The sequence below is a fragment of the Galeopterus variegatus genome, unplaced genomic scaffold, assembly GCF_000696425.1.
Source record: "Galeopterus variegatus unplaced genomic scaffold, G_variegatus-3.0.2 Scaffold3418, whole genome shotgun sequence".
Classification (NCBI taxonomy): Eukaryota; Metazoa; Chordata; class Mammalia; order Dermoptera; family Cynocephalidae; genus Galeopterus; species Galeopterus variegatus.
In genome coordinates, this window is record NW_007729529.1 from 109,222 (window position 1) to 134,607 (window position 25,386).

Sequence of the window (25,386 nt, forward strand, 5' to 3'; positions counted from 1 at the left end):
AGTAAGAAAGAATCAGCTCTTCAGACAAGTAAGAATTGAGCACAGACGTGAGTAACTACCAGGGGCGTGGGGCGGGGGGAGTTGCCCTCCGGGATGTGGCCTTTGCCCCGACCACGAAGCCAGGATTTTCTTCGTATTTTAACTAGTCAGATTCAGAGTAGTTCTGGTGTAGCCCGTTTGCAGGGTTCCCTTGAGGCTTTTCCCGGGATAGTTTTGTCGACTCGCTCAGCAATTCAGCAAATTACAGAAAAGGAGTAAGAAAATCAGAAAACGCAAAGCACGTGGCGTACGGGGATCTCGCTGTTCTTGGCCTTTCTCCCGACCCGTAGCCGCGCCCTATTACGATTGCGTGTGTAACTCGCCTATAAAAGCCCTTGTCGGAGCGTCTCCCGTCCACGGTCTCTTCCTGTTTTCAAGTTGGCAGTCCGTCGTATCTGGTACGGTAGTGGCCGCGAAGATGGCGTCTACCAGCCGGTTAGTATGTCCGGCCGAGCCCGGCTTGCTGAGGGGCGGGCGGCGAGCGCCGGGGGTTTCTGGGCGGTCCGGGGCGGCTGTGTCGGGCCAAGTGTCCCGGAGGTACGGGGGAGAGGCGGCGGGACTGTGTGGCCGGCCCGGACAAAGGCACTTCCAGACGGCAGGACTGTCAGGGCTGTCGGAGGGGTACCGAGCTGTCAGCGTTACCGCCCCAGCGTCCTAGGTCGTCTTCTCACCCAGGCACCACCCTCTGTGGGACCCTGTGTCCCCCGCTCCTGGCCTGGTGTGCTCTGCGAATGTTTCAGCCGTCATTTTTTCTCGTTAATTTTTCTACGCTCGTTTTTCCATCTAGGGCCCAACCGGCCCAAGAGTCCGTAATTCCCCCCTTTCAAAGGAGCGGGAAACGGATAGTTCCATTTCATTCCCTATCGATCTGACAGCTAGAAAGCTAGGAACGTCAGCAATGGTAAGCCATGGAAACCGGTTACCGTCCCAGCGGCCCTCCGAAGAGGAAGCTAGGGCACATCCGGAGAGTCGATTAGTTCTCTGCTAAAGGATTTCTTTACAAATGTCGCTGTGTACTCTTGAGGAAAATCTTACCTGCCGAAAATTACTTATATATGCCGGGAAGTTACTCTTTAATATGTTTTTTAAATGTAATGTACTCGTATCTACAGGAAGTGCATGCAGTGCCATCAGACAACCTTTAATCGTGATCTGAAAAATGCTTGCAGATCCTAATTATATCTCATTACCTCTATGAGGTAGTTACTGGTATTTTTGCATAAGTGTAAACTGAGTCATGCCAGTGATGGTTTTTGCAAGGTTAGTGTTAGAGCGCAGAGTCTAAGATACCTATTTCTTGTTATCACACAAGTGTCCTCTAGTTAACTCATAATGTGTTAAAAGTATCAAATGCAGTTCTACAGCTTCTGGAAGGCAACTCCGGCATAATTTTTCTGAACCAATTATCTGATGAATTTCACCAGTGAAAGCCACACGAAATACTAAGCTGGAGAAGTCTAAGCCCTTTCTAGTAACTGCCATGACTTACCAGTTTTTGGTTTTTAAAAAAAGGGGGCTGGGGGGAACAGCTTCAGCTAATGTCCTGTTTGGAAATAACTCTTAGAGCCAGTGACATCCTTGTTTACTGATTCTAATTCTATGATTGAATGCTCAGTCATTCTATCTAGGTGTGGTTCTGTCAGGTAAGGCTTCCTTGTAGGTAAATGGAAAACTTTAGCTTCCCCAAATCACCCAAATTCGACTTAAATCTCTCATGACAGTAGTTGGGAGGTAAACGTGGTCATATGTAGGCACAGCTTTTGCATGTAATAGAACAGGAAATTTTATTTGTTAAAAAAAAAAAATGTTGCAGTAGCTAAATGGTACACATGGTAAATTCACTGGATTCTTTGCCCAAAGAATACACTGTCTTCCTTTGTGTGCCTTTATGTTCATTTGTTTACAAAAAGAGACCGGAATAAATTTTTTCTAGACATGTCAAGCTCTTAAATTTATGTGTCATTGCAGTTATCCATCTTAAATTTTTCTACCAGTGAGAACGAAGAAAGTAAATGTTAGTATTTGTACCTTTAACATTTTATTTTTTGTGAGGAGGACGTACAGTTAGTAGGCTGCAAAACTGCCTGGTGTTCTCACAGAGAAGAGCACAAATGTTCTGAGATCAAGTCTTAGCTCCACCACTTAATAGTTCCATTACTTCAGGCAAATCATTCTCTGAGCATAATCTTTATAATGGAGATAATACCTATCATGCAGGATTGTTATTAAGACTGGTAATAATAAATGTACAGCACTAGACACACATTAGGCACCCAATAAAGTATAAGCTGTAAAATGAGATTTGGTGTTATCTGATACCTTAGGTAGTATAATTTTTACGTTATTGGTGGTTGTTTTCTCCATTCCTTTTCTATCGGTTCTCCCCTTCACTTCCTCCACTACTCCATTCATGTGTTTCCCCTTTTATATTTGTGGGTAATTTGATTAAAAGTTTACCATTTTAGCATGATCTCATTTCAGTTTGATGGGTAACATACAAATAGTGCAAAAGCAGAAGTACAGAAAACTACAGTGAAAAGTAGTCTCCCTTCTTCCCTAGCTCCCAGCCATCTAATTCTCCCCAAAACAGCCATTGCTACCAGTATCTTCATGTTTTCCTAGTGGTTATTTAATTAATTTATTTTTTTTAATACAAGAATGTTCAGGGCCGGCCCGGTGGTGCACTGCTACAGTACGCCGCTTGGGAAGTGCGGCAGCGCTCCCGCCGAGGGTTTGGATCCCACATACAGACCGGCCGCTCACTGGCTGAGCGAGGTGCGGGAGCAACACCGAGGGTTGCGATCCTGTTGCCGGTCCCGGTCCGGTACGGGCGCGACACTGAGGGTTGCGATCCGTTGCCGGTCACAAAAAAAGACAAAAAGAGGAAAAAAAAAAAAAAAAAAAAGAATGTTCAGAGCAGCTTTATTCACAATAGCCCAAAACTAAAAAGAACCTTGGTGTTAGTAGGGCTAATATATATGTATGTATTTCTCTGTGGCACTTTTAAAAACATCTACCTTTTTGAGATCTAATTAACCTGTAATAAGATGTACCTAGTGGTTATGTTTTAACAAATATATGTGTATAGTTCTAACTTCTCTTCCCCCCCAAAAGTGGCCTATTGTAAACCCTGTTTACTACCTTGCTTTTACCTTTTTTATGAAGTTAGCACACAGATTTTAAGTGCACAGCTCATTCACAAAGTGAGCACATATATATAGTTACCACTCGGGTCAAGAAATCAAATACCACCAATACTAGCTAAGATGCTCGCAAAGTTTCCTTTGTGCCCTCAGTCATTACTCCTTCCCAAAGAAAACTTCATCCTGAGTTCTAACATAAACGGCATATGTATTTCTCTGTCTAGTTTCTTGGTCAGCATTTTGAGATTCATCCATATTATTGCATGTTCATACTTTTTCAGTGTTGTATAGAATTCCTCCTTTACTCTTACTCTTCACTTAGCATATATTTTAGATGTTTCCATACCATTCTCTCTCACACACACACGTTTTTCTTTCGACTTTTTAATATTGCAAAAATATATCAGTCCCTTGGGTCCTGTGTTCCATATGGCTTCGTGTTTTAGTCATTTGTAATTGCTTGTACTCTGCTAACATTTTCCTTTATTTCAACATAGTTTTTCATAATTTATGCCAACTGCTTAATTTTATTTGTCATAATTTTAAAAAATATTTTCATTACAGGAATTTATGGAATAAGCTCAGATGTATAGCAATTCCTATCTCCCATTTTCCCAATAAGAATATCTAAGACATGTTCTGGTTAACTTGTCTGTATAAATTTGGGGGACACAGATTATTTTTTCAGTTTTCCAGTAGATATCACTTTCTAGGTTGAGAGTTAACATTCTGAATTGTATTTGCTAGCACAAGAAACTTTTTCCAAAACCACAAATACCTATTTACATACTATGAGAGTTATTTTGTTTTTATGATGTATGTTTGTGATGGCCATAACAACCATTTACTATATTACTCAAAGTGAATGTTTAAAAAGAGCTTATTTTCAGTGATTCCAAACATTTGTGATTGTGACGTCATACCCCCAGAAATAATTATTAAATCTATGTTAAATATCTTTGTTGCTTTTAAAGCTGATTCTATCAGGTCATTTATGATTAACGTGTCTTCCCAAACTGTTTTATTGTTCAAAATGAGATAATTAAGCAAACTATTAATTTTAAAAATAGATTAAAAACTAGCTTTTGGAACACTTCTTGAATGCTAAAAAACTCAATTCTGGACTAAATGAAATCATCAGGTCTTAAGTTCAGGAGAGCCACGTCTACTATCCTTCATTTATATACCTATTGGGTTCAGCATACTATTCTAAATCTTTACTAAGGTAACTAACAAGTAGAAAAATAGACTTGAAATTTATTCTCTACCCAGGGAAACAAGTGTCAAAAGGCACAAACCAGATGGTTATGTGTAAATGCCACAGGTAATTATTGGTAGCTAGTCATTTCTACGCTAATCAAGATTTTATTTTATTTTATTTTTTTAAAAGATGACCGGTAAGGGGATCTTAATCCTTGACTTGGTGTTGTCAACACTACGCTCTCCCAAGTGAGCTAACCGGCCATCCCTTTATAGGGATCCGAACCCGTGGCCTTGGTGTTATCAGCACCACACTCTCCCAAGTGAGCCACGGGCCGGCCCCGATAATCAAGATTTTAAAAAATCTTAGTAGCCTACATGTTAAGAGAAGGAGCACTTGTTTTCTGTTTAAGTTTTGAAAGCCTTCCATATCCGCAAACTATTAACTACTCTAATAAAAATAATTCCAGTGGAATCTACCTGCTAATTAGCTAGGATATAAAGTAACCTAAATAGGATATTTACTTTGAAAATTTAGCTTAAATGTATTATAAATGTACAGTATTGGAAAAGTGTTCAAAATTCTCCACCCAGAAGACTACTTTGTTAATGTTGGTTGGGAGGATATACAAATATAGTTAGTTTGTTTGTTTGTTTGTTTGTTTGTTTTCACTTAGTTTGGATGCTCTTCCAAGAGTCACTTGTCCAAACCATCCAGATGCAATTTTAGTGGAAGACTACAGAGCTGGGGATATGATCTGTCCTGAATGTGGCCTGGTTGTAGGTGAGTAGTTATTATGGTTTTAATTTAAATCACTATTTAGGGCACTTTGATTTTATATATTTTTAAACTGTCTTGAATACATTTTTGCCTTTTTCCCCCCATAAGTAATTTGTAAAACAAACAAAAAAAAATAGGAAACAGAAACGAGTAAAATCATCAAGAGATACCATATTTTCTTGTATATCCAAATGCATATTTCATAACTTGGGGTGGAAGCTGATCCAAAAGAAATGAAAAGGTGCACAGTAATTTCCTGAGTCCTTAGTTTTAAGTATTTGATAGGGTATTGAGATTGGAGAGAGGGGGGTGATACTCATTCATTTTAACTAACGAATAAATGTAATCCAACTTTTGTGGCTGTTGTACTTTGGAAAGTAGATAAACATGATTTATTTCATCTAATGAAGGTATATCTGTACTGAGTCTCATCCAAGTTCTTTTAGTCAACAAAAAGAGATTTGTTATAACTCCTTTTCTGGGGGGCGGGGTGGGATGTTGGCTGGCTGGTATAGGGATCCAAACCCTTGACCTTTGGTGTTTCGTATAGAATTATCTATTTATGGATATCCAGTATAAAAATGTTATTGCCAAAAATGCCACTTCTTAAAATTTCTCTTTTATTTCTACTTGCTCACTAATCTAGTTATGCAGCAGAACTTTAAAAGTGTTCTGTTCAGAAATTATTCTCATGGTGGGGTTGCAGCCAGCACCTGAGAATAGAGATAATACCTAACAGTTAGAATTACTTAGGAGTGAAAATGCTAGGATTGTGGGAAGTATAACAAACATTGGTAGTGATGTGCTGTGGAATGGTCTTTTTTTAAATTTTAACATTTACTTGTACATATTTGTGGGGTACCATGCTTTGTTTCAATACATGCATATACTGCACAATGATTCACTTAGGGTAGATAGCATTGTTTTATACCGATTAGTTTACCACTTTCCCTCCCCTCCCCCGTCCTCTCCCCTCTTGACCTCAGGTAACCATTATTCTACTCTCTACTTCTGTGAGAACCACTTTTTTTTTCTATATATGAGTGATATCATGTGGTATTTGTCTTTCTGTGCCTCACTTATTTCACTTAACTGGTTTCCAGTTCCATCCATGTTGCTATAAATGACAGGATTTCTTTTCTTTTCTTTCTTTTTTTTTTTTTTTTTTAGCTGAATAGTATTCCATTGTGTATCCACAGTTTTTTAAATCCATTCATCCATTGATGGGCATTTAGGTTGATTCCATTTCTTGCCTATTGTGAATAGTGTTGCAATGAATATGGGAGCACAGGTGTCTTTTTGATGTATTGATTTCATTTCCTTTGGGTATATACCCAGTAGTGGGATACCCAGGTAGTAAGATAGATCTGTCTTTAGTTCTCAGAGGAATCTCCATACTGTTTTCTACAATGATTGTACCAATTTATGTTCCCACCAACAGTGTAGGACAGTTTTTTCTTCTCATCCTTGTCAGCATTTGTTATTTTCTGTCTTGCTGATAATAGCCATTCTAACTAGAGAGAGATAATATCTCATTGTGGTTTTAAATTGCATTTCCTTGATGATTAATGAACACTTTTTCATGTGTCTACTATCTCTGCGTCTTCTTTTGAGAAATATCTGTTTGAGACTTTTGCCCATTTTTTAATTGGGTTATTTGTTTTTCTGCTGTTGAGTTGTTTGAGTTCCTTATATATTCTAGATTTCAGCCCCTTGTCTGATGTGTAGTTTGCAAACTTTCTCCCATTCTGTGTTGTCTCTTCACTTTGTTGATAGCATCCCCTGCTGTGCAGAAGCTTTTTAGTTTTAGGGCTGGCTGGTTAGAGTGTGGTACTGATAACACCAAGGTCCAGTTCAATCCCTGTACTGGCCAGCTGGAAAAAAAAAAAAACTTTTTAGTTTGTAATCTCATTTGTGTATTTTTGCTTTAATTGCCTGTGTCTTTGTAGTCTTGCTCAAAAAGGCACTGCCCACTACCATTTTGTATAGTGTTTCTCCTATGTTTTCTTTTAGTAGTTTCATAGTTTGGGGTCTTAAACTTAGGTCTTTAATCCATTTGAGTTGGTTTTTGCATATGGTGATAGATAGGGGTCTAGTTTCAATCTTTTGTGTATGGATATCCAATTTTTTGTGGAATTGTCTTACTTGAAGGGTATCTATGATATTCATCCAAGAAGGCTGCTTGCCTCAGACCTTTTAAAGCATGCAGAGGAAGGGAGGCTGGGGATAATTGGGTGGGGGACACAGGGTACAAATGCAATTTCTGGTAATGGGTTTGCTGCCAGTGTGAATGTGGCCCTCACATGGGCACGAGGGGTGACAATTAAAAGGCATACAGAGATGCTAATGTGAATTGATTCATCTGCAATTGGATTCTTTTCAATAAACAATATTAACAGCTACTATGCTTAAGTGTATACTAGGCATTGTTCTAAATGATTTACATATTCACTCAATTTATCCTCAGGACAAACCTGTGAGGTGATACTAAAACGATCTTCATTTTACAGATGAGGAAACTGAGGTTTAGTTAGTCTGGCTTCATTGTCTACATGGGAGCCAGATTTCTATCCTGCATTGCCTTTCATAAAATGATTTCAATCTGGGGTCAGCAAACTATGACCAGCATCTTTTTTTATATGATTCATATACTAGAATGGCTTTTATATTTTTAAGTCATTGAAAAAAATCAGATGAATAATGACATTTCATTACTCATGAAAATAATATCAAATTTAAGTTTCAGTGTCCATAAATAGTTTATTGAAACAGAGCCACACTTACTTGTTTACATAATTTCTGTGGTTGCTTTCACATTACAATAGCAGAGTTTAGTAGTTGCAACAGAAACCACATGTGGTACTCTCATCACTTCCTTCTGCTCAGTGCGCAACAAATCACCCACTACAAATCACCACAGTGCAGTTATAACTTAACAGCATTTTGAGTGCCATGCATGTTGCCATACTGCAACATTTTATTTATTTTTATTACCACTGCATACCCATCATGTCAAAACAAGGAAGTGAACTTTGAATGTCATGCTTTTAAGGCACAGGTGGAGCATGGGTTCTTTTGTAATTGAATTAGATATATCCTTTTTTATTGAATTCTTTTGTTATTTCATTGTGTTTATTATGCAGTGGTACTATGTTGTACTAAAAGAATATAATAAACATAGACATTACCATACTAAGCACTCATCCCAAAATCACAAACTCAGGAAAACAGTGGTCAGGGAAAAAAATGTAAAATGGAATATCTAATCACAGCAAAATTTATTCATAACAATGGTTGCAACTAAAGTAAGTTTGTGCATGGCTTACTTGTAGGCCAAGCAAGGTAAGCCATTTACCAGTAATTAGTTAATTAATTGATGTTTGATTGCAGCAGCTAAAGAAATGTATCCTGAGAAAATAAACTTATTTAAGACTATTAGCATCTCAGCAAGAACAGTTGCTTGATGTATAGTCTGTTCCTGTTGTTTATAACAAAATACCTGGAACTAGGTAATTTGTAAAGAAACAGTCTTTATTGCTTACAGTTTTCAGAGGCTTGGGAGTCCAAAGTCCAGAAACCATATCTGCTGAAGTGACTCGACAGCAGTGTAGGGTGACAAATGGCAAGAATGGCAGAGCAAAGAGAGAGTGAGGTCCTCATGTACTCTCCTTTTAAAGCCCTCAGAACCACACCCGTGACTACCTTTTAAACCATCAACTTATTTATCCATTTACCAGGGCATCGTCCTCACAATCTAATCACCTCTTCAAGGCCCTACCTTTAATTAGCATAATTGGATTTCCCACCCTCCTAACACTTTCACAGTGGGTTTTAAGTTCCTAATACATGGACTTCAAAGTACATAATTCAATTCACTGCACTTGGAGAATTGAGGGTATTGGAAGCAACATCAATAGTCAATTAAAAATCAAGGCAAATTATTTCAAGTATTTTTCCTTGGCTTCAGATGACTGGACAGATATTACTAATATGGCTCAGTTGTTGATTGAAAAAGTCAATGCTGAGTGTGAAGTGACAGAAGAATTAGTTGCTATGAGTTGTCTGCATGGGACAACTATAGGAGAAAATATTTTCAAAGAAGTTGTGGAGTTACTAATTCAGTACAACCTGAGTGGAATCTGCAAAGATGTGTTAAACTGATGATGGTGATCATAATATGTGTGAAACAGAAGACTCACTTGAACAGATTTACAAAGATTGTGAAAATGTAAAGTGCTTATTAGTAGATACGTTGTAGAAAAGATTTTAATCTGTCATGTGTTATTGAACCAGTAGTGTCAACAGTGAACTTCATTCACTCTTGTGGACATAACCATCATCAATTCTATGAATTTTTTGTTAGAAATAGAAGCTGAATATCCTGATTCGCCCTGCCACACAGTAATTTTGGTGGCTTAACAGTAGCAAAGTTCTGTTATGATCTTTTGAGCTCAGGGGCAAGGTTGAAATTTTTCTGAATCAATACTGCCTTCAGCTAATACTGTTGCACTGAATAATTTTGGAAATTGGCTTTTTGCTGCAGACCTGCTTAATGTTTCTTAATGAATTCAACTTAGAATTGCAAGGCAAAACAGTGCTTATTTGTGAAACATACGCTGCAGTAAAGTCAGTTTGACAATTAACATTATTTGAGTCACAGTTAATATCAAATTGCTTTTATATACTTTATGTACTTCCAGTTTAGTCAGAAATTAAAACAAGAAGGTCTTTATTACCACTCAGATTTGCAGTGAGTATATTTTCCAAGCTTAAGCTATATTTTCAGCAGTGTTTTCAGAGCTGGATGCAAATGCAAATGAAATTTTTATATTTCAAAATCTGTTTAATTGTGTAGTCAAGGAGCTTCTATCCAACCTTCAAATGGAAGTGATTATCTACAATGTGACAACATGTTAAAAGGCAAATACCAGAGAATAATGTAATAAAAATCCTATAAATGCCTTCCAAACAGTAGGTGTGCTCAATTAAAATTATGGATTAATATCAGTATTAGGCAGCACATGTCTGTGTGAAAAGACTCACGAAAATGATATACGTAAAGTCTTGTAACGTTGTCATTGACAGATGAACATTGATAATTGATTTTTTTTTTTTTTTTGTCCTTTTTTGAGACCGGCCGCACCGTGCTCAGCCAGTGAGCGCTGTGAGCGCACTGGTCATCCCTATATAGGATCCGAACCCGCAGCGGGAGCGCCGCTGTGCTCCCAGCGCTGCACTCTCCCGAGTGTGCCATGGGCTCGGCCTGATAATTGATTTTTTTGATAGGAAACACTAACTCTGAACTCCATTTACGTGAAATGTTATACCCCAAAAGAATTCTGTTCTTCATATTAGTAGACATGTATTACAATAAATTATATTTAATTATTATATTTTTAATTTCATCAATAAAATTAGTGGATTTTTGTTCTCCATTTATATAAGTACCTATATAATATCTTCAATTGCCTCTTGACTCACAAAGCCTAAAATATTTATTATATGGCCCTTTACTGAAAGTGTTTGTTAACCCTTGAGTTAAATAAGAGCATTCTAATTCATCCAATATATAAAGATCAAATTGATAATGGGTAGGAGTGAGACAGAGACATAAGATGAACATAATTTCAGCTTCTTGTCTCTCTCAACCTTTGTAGCCATTTAAAAGGAAGTAGTGTCAAAATATTTCATTATATTTCCAGCTCTCTCATTAGCTTCACTTCTCCTTTGACCAGCAAGACAGTTGGGTAAGAATAATCAAGTAGAGAAGGAAGATATAATTCATAAGGCTTATATGCTCTCTTGTGCTTGGAATCCCTGTTTTTTACTTTCATTTTTCTGCTGTATCAAACCAAAAGAAGTTAGTTTTCTTTTAGTTTTGCTTTCGACTTACTCGTCTTGAACACTAGAATTGATACTACTAGGCTGTATTTTATTCCAGCTAAAGCTAGTAGGTTAAGTTTTAAGGTCTGAAACTTTTAAAATATAATTCCATAAAACTTACTTTCTATAATTTATAGCAATATTTCTTTGCTATGTTGGTTCTTCTTCCATAAACAAAATGTAACTACATTTATTTTAAAATATACAGTAGGCTTATTCATAGATATTTGTGGTTAAATGTGTGATATGATGTCTTGCAAGTGAAGAATCCATTTCGTGACCAAACAAGATCCAGCGAGAAGCATTTGCTAGCAGAGTTCTATTTTGCTGAGAATATCAAGCAAATTAAGTTCAATAAAGCTTAATTGAACTTGACATTCCATGAGTCTAAATTAATATGTACATACACACACATTCACATGTACATATTATTGTCATATCTATAATAAATTTAGATATTACTGTATATGTAATTGAATTTGCATCATTTCTCTGGTTTAAAGGCATATGCTCTTTGTTGTTAGCTCAGTTCAGCCTTTACCTTTTATGCCAAGGAAACAGGGAAGAAATCAAGCTGGGCAAATGTTCTGCAACATTTGGGCATAACATTTGTGGCCTTTTTCATATTTGAAACATTGATGTTTATGGGAATTGGAATTCAGACATCATGTGTTTCCTAATAAATGATGCTGATGTACATGGTGTGATTGTGCTTGCCATAAAATTTTAGATTGTCTAAAATTATTTAGATTATACCATACTTATTGAATAAGCATTTAAATAGCCTTTAGTTTGAAGTTGTCTCCAGACAACTTTAGAAACAGATTCTTTCAGAATATTTCTTGGACAGCCTTGTACTTTATTAATGCTTAATTTTCGCTTAAACATTAGGACATCCCATTGTGACTAATTCTCCTTAACATCAAATTCAAGACTAGATACTGTCCAACTTTCATTTCAGAGCCATGAATTACCCCTTTCAACTGAGTCAGCAACTGGAAGAGTTCATTACTGTCACCTTTTTATGGTACCAGAGGTGGGAAAAGGGTGAGGGGAGGAGAGATAAGGGAGGAATTGGTAAAAGGCCACGAAAAACAATTACATTATATAGTGTTGAATATACTAATTATCCTGATTTGAGCATCACGTATTACACACAGGTATTGATACTCAACTCTGTACCTCATAGATATGTACAATCAACTATGTTACAATTAAAAAATAATTCATAATACAAAGAATAAATGATATAGACTAGCTTTTCTCCAGCCTCTAATAACACTATTCTCACTGGCCTTTAAGCCTTCAGTCCCCTTGAGGCTCACCACCCAGCCTCAAAACCAGTACCACATGTTTTTAATTTTTTTAAAGCAACACCATACTTCAGGAACGAATTTCTTTTTCACTTACAGTTACATAACAAACTACCCCAAAACTTAATGGCTTATAACAACCATTTTATTTTGCTTATGATTTTATGGGTGAGTAATTTAGGCAGAATTCATCTGGGCAGCTGGCATTGGCTGGACCTGGAGGATCCACTTCTATAGTAGCTTCTTCACTGCATTTCTGGTGCCTTTGTGCTTCTTGGCTTCCTGAGACATGGGTCTGTCATTTTTCAGGACTTCTCCATACTTGCCTGAAAGAAGTCATATTTTATACATAGTAGTTGGTTTCCAAGAGAAAAATATCCCAAGAGCAATTATTTTGAGAGAGAAAGTAGAAATTCAACCAGGGTAGTTAAGGGCTATGCCTAGAATTGGCACAGGTTCACTTCTGTATTCAATTGGTCAGAGAAGGCGTAGGAGCCACCTAGATTGGAGGGGATAGAGAAATAGGCTACACTTCAACGTGAGAGTGTCAAGGTCATATTGCAGAGTGACAAGAACATGTAGATGGGAGATATTATTGCTGCCATCTTTGGAAAATACAATTTGCCACACATTTAGTGTTTTTTGTTTAATTTTTTTTTTCTCCCAAGTACTGAAATAGCTGTGTAATGTTTAGTCCCTCCTATAAATTGTTTTCATTTTGGGGGGCTATTATTCAACATGTAATAGTTGTCTAGTTGACTTTTCTCTTTTATTTAAATTACAGGATTTATATTTTAAACATACGATGTGTTATGATATGGCATTAGCTGTTTCATTTTATTGGTGACCCATAGGATATTGGTAATAACTCAAAAATGGGGCCTATTTTTAAAGCAAAGCTTTGTTGTTCCTACCATGAAACTGTTGGTTCTAACAACACTGTTTTGTGGCAGTGTCTTTTTTCCTCAAATCCTAATACAAATTGTATCCCTGATTTAAAAATCCAAAATCTGAAATGCTCCAAAATTGAAAATTTTTTGAGTGCCACCATGATGTTTAAAGGAAATGGTAATTGGAGCATTTCAGATTTTGGATTTTCACATTAGGGGATGCTCAACTGATACGTATTTGGCAAATATTCCAAAACCCCCCAAAATTGAAATTTGAAATCCCAAGCATTTCAGATAAGGGATACTCAACCTGTAGTATGTTTGTGTCACATTTAAATTGAACACTAGGTGGCAGTATAATCGTATTTAGATTACCAGTTTGTAAATTAGACCTTGTGCATTGCTTATACATTGATTTATAATTATGTTAGTAAGCTACTTTAGTAGCTATTAAAACATGAAATTGATTTATCGTGATGTTTATAAATTACTATTTCATAATGAGCTGTTGCTTAAATCTAGTAGTATCACTTCTAGTTAAAGCTACTTTTTGTGTACAATTTAAATCTAAATTCTAGGCTAGCCAGATAGCTCAGTTGGTTAGAGTCTAGTGTTGATAAACACCAAGGTCAAAGGTTCAGATCCCCGTACCATCCAGCCACCAAAAAATTTTTTTAAAAATCTAAATTGTTTCATTGTTCTTTAAAGCAATATAAGGAAAATACTGGAAAACAGTTTAGATAGATTTGAAAGACAGAAATAAGTCAATTTGACCTTTCCCTCCTAAACTCATTCTGGATATTGTTTATACCAGAGTATCTAAAACATGAATGTGCATTAAGAGTAAGTTGGGGAATGTTTAAAGAGACTTGGCTCCATTCACAGAAATTCTAATGCAGGTCATACATTGGTAACATTTGGGGGGGGAGGTGCAGCTGGGTGCATCAGTAACATATTGAAGAAAACAAATCTGTACTATTAACCTTACAGTTTACCACATTCTTTGAGATGTTCTGTACCTTTAGATTTTTTATCTTCATATTTTCCATGTCCCGAGACCTAAACTACAAACACCTGTAGGGCCTATATCTTAGAATTATGTCTTCGTCACTCCTAGTATAAACTAGGAATCAATAGCTATAGAGTCTAACCTTGGCTTTACTAGTTAATAAATTGTGTAACTATTGTCAAGTTACATAATTTTTCTAAATAATTTTCTTCGTCTGTCAAATAAGTCTCCCTTTCTCCTCCAGAAAGGCAGGTATCATACATCTCAGAATGGTTAAGAATCGAATGAAATAATATATATGTAGTATAATTTTAGTATGAGATTTCACTAAAATGTATTTTGGGGGTACAAATGCCTCTTTTTTCCTACCTTTATAGAAAAAGAGGGTGTTTCCAAGTCTGAGATGCCATTCTTCATTGTGTCAGTTGTAACATGTGTTTGATTGCTATGGGTCCAGCACATTTAATGCTCTAGTTGTAGTATTTTAAAAATTATTGGGTTACCATTTTTGAATTAGCATTAACAGTATTTCCTAAAGAGAAAACTCCAGGTTTAGTTTAATATGGACAGGTTATGTTTTTAAAGTAAGGTATATTTGTATTCATTTTCAAATTCTTGCTTTGGCATCATCTCTTGTAAGCCTTCATATACAGCCTTCTTGCTTTATTTAGAGTTTTAGTTTGAGTGGAACCTTCTCTTAAGCATCAGAAAATTACTAATTTTACTTGATTAACACACTGCTCTTTAAGGTAGTTTTTTTCCATTTTACAGAAGGGGAAACTGAGAATCAGAGTAATTAAGATTCCACATCCAGTGAGTGACAGAGCCACTTAGACCCAAGTCTGTAGGACTTAAAAAAACCTGTGGTTTTTCTGCCACATGTCTCCGTTAAGCACTGTGCTGGTCATTGAGAGTGATAAAAACATAAGACATTATAAGCAAGCCTTGCAGCAACTCTTTGGATAGTGTGTCGAAGGGAGAAGGGTAAATTAATACAACACAATGTGGTAAAAGCTGTATTACAGATTTCCAAGTATGGTGAGAACACAAAGGAAGGAAGTGGTGACTTCCTGGGAAATTGCTATTATATTTACAGTGAAGCACAGTCTTTAAGAATGAGTAAGGGTTTAAGGAAGGAAAGTCATTCCAAACAGAGGGGAAAAGAAACCAGTACCATAGGATAGAGGACTGAAAAGTATTTGTGTGTGAATGATTAAATTACCGTGGCCAGTGTAAGGATGTATCTTCAACCAGAGCCTCAGCTCCTCAACTTAGATGCTGCTGCTACTGTTACGGAACTGCCTGTATTTGAGGGGAAAGCAAGATGTAACAAGATATTCAGGGATGGAACTTATAATGTATTTTCCTTTAGAAACTTATTTTCCGAATAGTAATTACACTGTCAGCTTGTACAAGGTTTGGGTTCTAAATATCAGAGGTAAAGTATGGGCTTTTATGGGCTGGTCTGGGGAATAAACCATGCTATAGCTTGTTTCTAGGAGATAATTCATTTTGAGTTTTTACCCAATTTACTTATGGGAACATAAAGTATGATTCAGAGACTGGCTATATTATTAATGGTATTTCTTTATAAGTGTCTCAATCTAAATTCTCTTCAAAATTGTCTTTAATGCCAGATTTCTGAGAATGTATAGTGACCCTAGACTAAAAATCATTATTCTCTGAAATACCATGAGAAGGAATGAATGATAGAAAGGATTAAATGACCAAGGAAGATATGAAAACTAATGATGCATTTCATTTTCAACATTAGACTTACAATATAGGATGTTGGCTTAAACAGTTTTCTGAAGCACCTTGAGGTTTTGTTTTGTTTTTTTACTTTTAGTAAAAAAAAATTCAATGCTTTGAGCTCGTCCATCTTGAATAATTATACATTGTGACTTTTAGACTTAGCACATTTTGAAAAAAACAGTAGTTTTAAACTAAATGAATTTTAAACAAATGTAGACTGTGGAAACAAGTAATTTGGGGATATTGGATATTGTTCTAAGACTTCTACCTCTGAATTCTCTACTACCAGTTGTATGACAAAATGTTTAAATAAGATCAGTTTCCATGGCAGAAAGAATTGAAATTATGGGCAATTCCTCTTTATATTTCCTTTTTAAAAATTTCTTATTAATAAAAGAATACACACAAAAAAGAAAAAAATATTCTTCATTAAATTACAATAAGAAACAGGACACAGGGCCGGCCCGGTGGCGCACTCGGTAGAGTGCGGCACTTGGGAGTGCGGCGGCGCTCCCGCCGAGGGTTCAGATCCCATATACAGACCGGTCCGCTCACTGGTTGAGCGCGGTACGGGCGCGACACTGAGGGTTGCGATCCCGTTACCAGTCACGAAAAAAGACAGGAAAAAAAAAAAAAAAGAAACAGGAAACAAAAACATTCTAAGGCTAGAAAATCAGACGTTCTCCAATACTGGCTTCCTGACGGCTTTTGGTATGTTGCAGTTTTCCCATGCACTATTAACATTGCTACCTTAAGCCATTCTGGTTTTAATATTGTACTACAAGATTCCTTTGGTTAGATATACAGTTTATAGCTTTTATGGTAAGGAGGTTAAATGTCTAATTTGTCTTTGTGTACTGTTTCCTTCAGAATATAGGGGAAGAGTACCTTGATTTTACTGGACATTATTTTTCATCTCCCCTTTCCACTTATCCTGTTATTCCTTGTAGCAGAGACTGCTGGTTGTTCCCCAATATCCATTCCCTCATTCTGCCTTTAGTAATAAAGTCCTTGAGTTTTAACTGGGCATGTGGCTGCCCGGCTACACTAAATTTTCCATCCTCCCTTGTAGCTAGGTATGGCCGTGTTATTAAGTTCTAACCAGTGGTTTATAAGTAGAAGAGACGTGTGCAACTCTAGATCCTGCCCTAAGAAGAGATATGCCCTTCCTTTTTTTTCCCAATGACTAGAATGCAGAGATGATGGAGGGAACTAGTAACAGCCATCTTACACGACAGAATGCAAGTAATGATGAGGATGGCTTATCAAAAAGATAGAAGGAGCCTGGGTCACACTTGCCTAGGACTATTAAATGTGGACTGTGAACATGAGAAACTTCTATCTTGTTTAATTCACTATTGTTTTTCCTTTGGTTACAGCAAAACTCCCTATATCCTTCTTAATAAACTTCTGTAATCCTACTGGGAATTTATCTTATTTTGCTCATCTGTTATCTGCCAACAAATGTGCTATTACCCAGAGAGACTTAGAGTACTGGTAGGAGTTGATTGGAAGATTTTCCAACATCACCACCACCACTGGCCTTGGACTGACAATTTTTTATTACAGGATGAATAAGTATAAAAATCAAAATGAAGTTTATGACTGCAAACTACAATGAAGAGGGACAGTGATCCTATGGACTTAGCAGAAAATTTTGTCCCTAACATAGTTTAATTACTAGAAGAAAGTTATAGAAAATAGTTGATTTATGTGCTTAATGAGCTAAAGCTTTCATACTGTTTCTATTAAGTGTGATCAGAGAGAAGTAAGACAGCACAAGGAGACAAACACAGTAAAACTGTTTTAGGCAGCAATTAGCAGGCTTAACATTCTAGAAAATTGAATCAGTAAAGCAGAGCACAAACTTGAGACACATCCACTGTATAGGAGAAGACAAGATATCCATTATGGTAGTACATGAAGATCCAGGTGAATAAGAAAAAATATTAAAGGTATAATAGAAGAAAACTTTGCATTTCTGGCAGAAGACCTCAGGGTTGCAAATCTAGAATCCCACACACTATTGGGAAATGTATCCTTTTAATATTTAAAAAAAATTATTGATAAAGACTTGCAACCAACCAGTAAAAAGGTTACTTTCAAAGGACCTAAAATCAGGACTGGCTGGTTAACTCACTTGGGAGAGCATGATTCTGAGAACACTAAGGATGTTAAAGGGTTCGGATCCCCTTACTGGCCAGCCACCAACAAAAAAAACAAAGGACCTAAAATCATATTGACAGGTTACTTCTCTGACAAATGCCACAATACAATGAAGTTAATTCTGATTCCCCAGTTTGTTGTTTGATACAAAAAGGAGGCCATAGAACAGTCGTTTCTGTTAATTTTTACGTAAATTCCAGTGAATACAGTGCTGAGTTTTGTTTGCTAATTGTCACATGGAGACTATTCACTGATATTTTTGGTTCTCATCTTTTGGAGTACATGGTAGAATTGTACTTCCCCACCCTGTCTGTAGTTAAGCATGATCCCTTGACTGGTTTTGGCCAGTGGCATGTGAGTGGAAATGCTAAGGTCAATTTTAGTTAAACTGTTGTCAGTGCATAATTCACTACATTCCCTTCCCCCTACCATAGTGAATGGCAGTATCTCAGGCGGTAGAGATTCCATCACCTTTAGTAAGTATGGCATAGAAAACCCCCAACTGTCCCTCTGTAGACAAGTAGCATGAATAAGAAATAAACCTTCATTTTAAGACACTGAGCTTTTGAAATTAATTGTTATTCCGGCATAATTTAATTTATCCTAACACGTAAGTATTAGAAGAATAACCCATAAACAACTATGGTTAGCTTTTATACTATAAGAAGACAGTATGTAAGAAATGCTGTGGTTTGGTAAGATGACAGACATTTTAAAAACTCAACACTTATTTTTAATATAAGATACTCAGAATTAGAGTAGAATGATGTTTTAATAGAAGACTATTTTAATTCACCTGTTACTGGTACTAGAGTACTATAAAAGTTCATGGAAGAATAGAATTAAGATAATACGTATCTTTCCATGAACTTTCTGGAGACCCTCATATGTATAATGTTAAAATGTTTCTTTTAAAACCAAGAGCATTGTTTTGAAAGTTCTGACTAGTACTTTAGATATAAAATAGAAATGGAAGTTAAACATTGTAAAGGGAATAAATTCTTGCCACTGATGGAGTTCTTTATCTAGCAGTTAAATTGAATTTTAAAAAAATTAATGGTCTTAAAAATGGCTCAATGTAAGCATATAAATATAGCAAATTACTAGTTAGAAAATGAGATTTTTAACAGAAGGAAAAATCTAGGTCTCATCTTAAATGTTTTATATCTATATATATACACACTTTGAAATCTAAAAGAAGACGTTGAGGAAAGAGTATTCCCTTCTCCAAGAAGACTGATAAAAATCATTCCATCATTCCCAAAATAATGTACAAGTTTAATGTAGTTTAATTCAACATCAACAATATATTGGTGGGAGTGAATTTTAATTTTTAATTTATTGAGGTATAGTCACATACAATAAAATGCACAGATCCCAAATGAATAGTTTGAATTTTGACAGTGCTGGTGTAACTAACATCCTAATCAACATATATAGACCATTTCTCTCAGCTCTGAAATTCCTGTACACCTTTTTTCAGTTACCACCCCCACCCAGCAACAACCACTGTTCTGATTTCTATACTCATAGAATGGAGTCATACAGCATCGACTTTTTTGTGACTGACATTTTTGGCTCAAAATACTATTTTTAGTTATGTTATTGCATATATCAGTAGTTTTTTTGGCTGAAGGATATCTCATTGTATACATTTTCCTGTTGGTGGACATTGGGGTTATTTCCCATCTTAAGCTGAAATTAACAATATGGCTGTGAACATTCTTGAATGAGACTTCTGTAGGTAATATTTGAGAGTGGAATTGCCAAATCATAAGATAGGTGTCAAAGTGATTGAACCACTTTAAACTGGTGTGAGTGATTTTGACAGTTATTCTCAGTTTTTTCTTGAAGTGAAGAGATGAAACTCATTCTCTTTAGAATGTGGTAAAATGTCTTACTGAATACTCTTTAAACATCACTGTAGTACATGGATTGAGAGCTATACATGTGTAATATATGTATAAATATACATATTGGATGTTTTTACTTTTTTGGATTAAGAACTTGATTAAAAGTGTTAGAGATTATACCCTATAGATGGAGACTAGTAGCGCTACTTGATATATATATATATATAGAGAGAGAGAGAGAGAGAGAGAGAAATATATATATATATATATATAGAGAGAGAGAGAGAGAGAGAGAGAGAGAGAGAGAGAGAGATGGGTCTTCCAAACGTTCATGGGAAGATTTGTATTATTTTTCTATTCCATTTTTTTCCATGGACTTTTTGAAGTAGTTATAGTAGTGCTATTATTTCGGCTATTAGAAATCTTCATATATATACTTACTCTTCATTGCCTTTGTGTGTGTGTGTGTGTGTGTGTGTGTGTGGCTGTCCGGTATGGGGATCTGAACCCATGACCTTGGTGTCACGAGACTGTGCTGTAACCATTCACATATGTACTTTCTGTCTGGTGTTACTTATACAAAAATCTGTGTGTGGTTGAGAAGGGAATTAGTAAAAGTTGGCATGTTTCTCTGTTTCTAGAACATTTAAGGATACGTGAGGTTTTGTGTGTGTTTGCTAGTTGGCAGGCTTCTTTCTTTTTTTTTTTTTTTCTTTTTCCGTGTCCGGCAACCGATCGCAACCCTCAGTGTCGCCCCCGGACCGGACCGGCAGCGGGATCGCAGCCCTCGGTGTCGCTCCCGCGCCTCGCTCAGCCAGTGAGCGGGAACCGGTCTGTATGTGGGATCCAAACCCTCGGCGGGAGCACCGCCGCGGTTCCCAAGCGGCGCACTTAAGCAGTGCGCCACCGTGCCGGCCCTGGCTTCTTTCTTTTGAAAGGTTGATTGTAAGCAGGTTTCTTCCTTGTCAAAGGTTGACTATGCCCAAACATTATACCCTGCCTTGTACCACTTATCCCTTGAGAAGATTCTTTATTGCATTTTCCTTCCAGAACAACTTTTAAAATCCTACCTCATTTAGATTTTCTTCAGATAAAAATTCTTTATAAGCAGTGCGCCACCGGGCCGGCCCTGGCTTCTTTCTTTTGAAAGGTTGATTGTAAGCAGGTTTCTTCCTTGTCAAAGGTTGACTATGCCCAAACATTATACCCTGCCTTGTACCACTTATCCCTTGAGAAGATTCTTTATTGCATTTTCCTTCCAGAACAACTTTTAAAATCCTACCTCATTTAGATTTTCTTCAGATAAAAATTCTTTACATAACAGACCTGCCCAATTTCTCGTTCTTCATGCACTTAATCTGCTGGTCTAGTTGTAGTTTCATAGTGTGCTATTTGAGTTATTTTGGAAATTCTATTCCTTATAAATGCTGTTTTGAGCAGTTAAATATAAAAAGAGGGAATGGTTCTTAGCACAAACCACAGATTCTTGAATGAGTCATTTAGATCATTCCCACGTATGTGGAAAAATTACATCACTACCCAGTGCTGGGTTTTCTATTTATACTATACTTGGCCATTTTTTTTTGTTTTGTTTTGTTTAAATCCGTCTTCTCTTTTTTAAGGCAGTATAAAGAAAACAGTAAAAGAAATTCATGGTAAGCTATTTTGGGCCAAAAGGAAAATGCTATTAAATGAAGCATGCTATGAAATGGCTAACTAATGCTGTATTGTTACATTTCTAGAGAGACTCAAAAGATGTGGGCATACCTACCCACCTTTTCATTCGCACTGTTCTCTTAGTACATTTTATTTGTTGTGTTCATTGAAAATATTACAAGTTGATGATGATTCTTTTTAAATTTATAATTTAGTAACTATCTCCAGGTTTGAAGGAAGGCCACAGTAATTTTTGTTTTGTGCGTGTTTCTGTTTTTATTTTGCTAAATAGGAAAGTTAGATTTACTTTTCCCCCTTTGAAAACATAAGTGCATGAGAGCGCTGTTGTACGCTTTAATTGGTGGATGCTATTAAAGGAGCTAAATTTTGTCTAATATAAATTTAGTGAAAAGAGCTTGTCATGAAACAGGCACAATATGATTTCATTTTGATTTTAGAAAAAATATAAAAATATTTATGAACATGCATAGAAAAATGCAGAAAGAGTATATACTGTAATATTTACAGTAGCTGTCTTTGGATATTGTAAATATAGGTAAATTTTTTTTTCTTTTTGCTTCTATATTAATATTTTTAATAAGCAAGTATTCTTTTTTTAAAAGGAAGGAAAAAGAATCTCTTTGGCCTTATCTCTTTGAGACATGAGCTTGTTGATTAATATTGTAGTAAGGCTTCAGTGTACAATGACAGATTTTATGAAACTTAGGTAAATTTTTAAAATGTAATTTATATCATTAGAATTGCTTCCTGAATTTAGTGATTTTTATTATTATGAGGAAGAAGCAGAGAAATCCATCACAGTTCCATTCATTTAATCTTTTTCTCCTTGTTTTGGGTACTTGCTCAATCTGATATACTGAAATTGCCTTATAAGTGATCTCCCTGCTGCTTCTTTCCCTGGCTGTTCTCCTTGCATACATGGATGGTAGATGGGGACCCCTACCTCTCATCTCAGTCCCATTGTGACATGAACACATGATAGTCCAGGTGATGATCTGGTTATTCCCTTGTGATTTGATGGCTCAAAGAAAAACAAATTTTTCTAAAGCCTTTAGTAATGAATCATTCTGTTGTGCATTTATCTGATTTCTTAAATATATCACTAAGATTAGATTATGGTCACTATTCTGGCTGTTTATAAGCATTTTAATTAATGTACTGTATATAAAATAGTTTAAAAGATTTAGCATGGTCTACATTGAGTTCCTTCCCTTCTTTTCCCTTTGTCTTCCTTTGCTGTCTTATTGATCAGATACTTGCAGTAGAGCACTTGAATACTTTTAAAGTCTGATATGGAGATTCATGTTTTAAAATTGATGCCTCTCCTTATCACTCCCACCAAAAACAGAGAAACTTTCAGAATATCTGCCATCTTTTTCATTTTCATAGCAAAAAATAGCTGATATTGAGCACTTACTGAGAACTACTTTTTAATTTTTATTTTTTACTGAAACATAATTGATTGTACATAACAATGGGGTACAACGTTGAGTATCAGTACCTGTGTGCAATAAGTGATGCTCAAGTCAACATAGTTCCTGTATTCACCCTTACACATTGTATCATTTTTTGTGGCCCTTTTCCAATTTCTCACTATTACCCCCTCCTCTGCCCCTACCCCTTTCCTGCCTCTGTTTGCCTCAGTTCTGTTCTGTATTAGAAAGTTTAGTGAATTATTGTGATTGTTGTGTCTGCCTTTCTTTTATTTATTTACTTGCTTTTTTTTTTTTTAGCTCCCACTTATGAGTGAAGATGTGGTATTTTTCTTTTTGTACCAGACTAATTTCACTTAATGTAATTTTCTTTAAGTTCATCCATCTTACTGTGAATGGCAGAATTTCATTCTTTTTTATGGGAGAATAGTATTCCACTGTGTATGTATACCACATTTTCTTTATCCAGTCATCCATCGATGGACACTTAGGTTGGTTCCAACTCTTAAATAGAGCTGTGATAAACATGGGAGTGCAGGTATCCCTTCGATAGGATGATTTTCATTACTTTGAGATGGAAATATACCCAGCAGTGGGATTGCTGGATCATATGGCAGTTCTATCTGTAGTTGTTTGAGGAACCTCCATACTGTTTTCTGTAATGGCTACAATAATTTACAGTCCCACCAACATTGTAGGACAGTTCCCCTTTCTCTGCATCTTCACCAGCATTTGTTATTCTCTGTTAGCACTTTACATGCACAGTATATGTGTTTTAGCTCATTTAATTTTTAGAATATTTTAAATATGAGGTTATTGGAGAAGTTTAAAGCTGAGGAAGCGAAGGCATAGAAATGAAGTAATTTGCCCAAGGCTAAGCAGCAAATCATAGAGTCTACCCTCTTAACCATTTTATTATTGACCGTCAGTACCATAACTACTTTTAATTGCTGCAGTAACTGATTTTTATCATTTCTTTCTCCCTTCTGCTTGTTACATATACACAAAGATGAAAATGGCCTGGTTCTTATTTTCAACTTTATCACACTTCATTGAAAAAGCAGTATAGAGTGGATTCTGAAATTTGATGTGCATTTTAGTTCTAGCTGTGTTATCTTAAGCCAGTTAATCTTATTTATAAAGTGGAAATAAAAGTGGTACCTACCTCTGTAAGGATTTGAATGTTAAATAAGAGCATTTGCAAAGGGCACAGTGACTAGACTGTATAAATGTTTAGTGTTAATTCTTGTCTACTCTGGAGATATTGCCAGACATTGAGCTTTTTCCCCAAAGAAGTAATCAATCAGATTTACTTATGTCTAGTTTTTTGATATGACATATTTTGCTACTGCCTCTTCATTTAAAAAGTAAAGTTTGAGTACCTGGCTTTCTTGCCACTGATTCAAGGCTGAAGGTTTATTCTGTATAAATTGTTTGGCCAAAAGTACTTTTCTTCAAATTAATTTGAAACACAAATTTAGGCTAATTTTTTGTGAAGCATTTCCCATGAAAACTTAGTGTTTTATAATATTAAATTATGTGCATTAATACTATTCTGATCAGTGTTTTCTGGCTTTATTCTCTACGAAATGTTGCAAGTTTTAGGTGAAATTTGGTTCCGAATTATTATATTGCTTTATCTTTGCATCACATATGAATAATTTTCTTTTGCTATTTTTGACTAATTCTTTTTTCTTCCATGAGTTGGAATATGACTAATCATAGCATAATATTTAGAGAGTGTTATTATTGGACTGGCGCAATAGTTAAAGGACTACTTCAGAGCAGATATCTGAGACATGATGGTTAAGCTGGGGCCATGATGTCCATGTTGAGATTTCCTGGGAATAAGTGAGCTGAGTTGGGCATTAGACAGTGTTGTTAAATAAACCCTATCTTGACAAGACAATGATGTGTGCTTATATTCTTAGGTGACCGGGTTATTGATGTGGGGTCTGAATGGAGAACTTTCAGCAATGACAAAGCAACAAAAGATCCATCTCGAGTTGGAGATTCTCAGAATCCTCTGCTGAGTGATGGAGATTTATCTACCATGATTGGCAAGGTAATAAGTTCATTCAGTAGGAAATACCAAGTTTACAGTGACCCAAAAACCTGGGAGTTTGGGAACTTTGCAAAAGTATCAGTCATTGCCCCAGTGGGAAATTTTGGCCTGTCAGTAAGATTTGCCAGTAATACCACTGTGAATGATGGCTTGCTTAACGCATTTCTTCCTTCTTAAAG

At 36.1% G+C, this 25,386-nt stretch overlaps 1 protein-coding gene across 1 annotated transcript in view; it reads left to right on the forward strand.

The window, feature by feature from the left end:
- The first annotated feature begins 369 nt into the window (after nucleotides 1-369).
- Nucleotides 370-25,386, forward strand: part of GTF2B (general transcription factor IIB) — a 32,149-nt gene continuing 7,132 nt past the window's right edge. The window contains exons 1-3 of the mRNA XM_008584997.1: nucleotides 370-474; nucleotides 5,060-5,166; nucleotides 25,074-25,207. Coding sequence (XP_008583219.1) covers nucleotides 458-474; nucleotides 5,060-5,166; nucleotides 25,074-25,207 — 258 coding nt within the window. The 5' untranslated portion in view covers nucleotides 370-457. The remainder of the gene's footprint in view (nucleotides 475-5,059; nucleotides 5,167-25,073; nucleotides 25,208-25,386) is intronic.